The sequence below is a fragment of the Octopus bimaculoides genome, chromosome 4, assembly GCF_001194135.2.
Source record: "Octopus bimaculoides isolate UCB-OBI-ISO-001 chromosome 4, ASM119413v2, whole genome shotgun sequence".
NCBI classification, from domain to species: Eukaryota; Metazoa; Mollusca; class Cephalopoda; order Octopoda; family Octopodidae; genus Octopus; species Octopus bimaculoides.
Window position 1 is genome coordinate 16,855,683 of NC_068984.1, and position 921 is coordinate 16,856,603.

The window sequence follows — 921 nt, forward strand, 5'->3', positions numbered from 1 at the left end:
TGTGTAATCAGATAATCTTCTTAATTTCAACATAGTCTCCAAAAATAAGGAACAGATATAGAGAATAAAAGTGCAGTAAAACTTTATGATTTATAAATAACTTCATTAAATAGAATACATAGAGATGAGGACAAGTAGTAAGTCAGAGAAAATGGAAAACTTAAACAAATAGCAGATGTGAAAGAAAGAAAAAATATTTTTTATTTAACTTGAAAATTTATTTTATAAAAAATAAAATGAGAAAATTATTCAAAATAATACAAATGATTCCTCCTACATAAAAAAAAAAAAACACAAGGTTTCAGATTTATAAAGGAATGGGGTGATAGAAGACAGTTTGATGTTCTTGAACAACAGAAATGAAATGACTAATAATTGGAAATAGCAAATAGGCATCAACGGACGGCATCAACGCTTCCTGGAGCCTTTTTTATTTGGTCCCCAACTGTAAATGAAATTAAATATTATCAAATAATTTTCAGTACTGTCAGGAAATACTTGGCACTTCTTTCAATGAAATAAACAAATTTATTTGATTATTATTCAATGAAATAAACAAATTTATTTATTATTATTATTATATGAGTCTTCAGTATTCTTATTTATTTAATTATTATCCTTAAAATCTTATTTGATTTTAAGAAGCAACAACCTCAAAAAAAATTACCTTTAGATGAAAATTAACAGCAACAGCCTATATACTGACAAAGATATTCTGGTTTCCTCTTGTCTTTTATGTCACTGATGTGTTACTGTAGACTAAGACAGAGACACTTGTTTACAACTATTGTTTGATGTAAACACAAGGAACTACACCCACCACACAAAACATACAGAGGCATTCTCACTCACTCACTCACTCACACACACACACACACACACACACACACACACACACACACACACACACACACACACACA

The 921-nt window shown here is 28.9% G+C and overlaps 1 protein-coding gene across 2 annotated transcripts in view; it reads right to left on the minus strand.

Moving 5' to 3' along the window:
- Positions 1-178: 178 nt before the first annotated feature.
- Positions 179-921, minus strand: part of LOC106875187 (nibrin) — a 29,145-nt gene continuing 28,402 nt past the window's right edge. For both annotated transcript variants that reach the window (XM_014923225.2, XM_014923224.2), the window contains one exon: positions 179-445. In XM_014923225.2, coding sequence (XP_014778711.1) covers positions 409-445 — 37 coding nt within the window. In that variant the 3' untranslated portion in view covers positions 179-408. The remainder of the gene's footprint in view (positions 446-921) is intronic.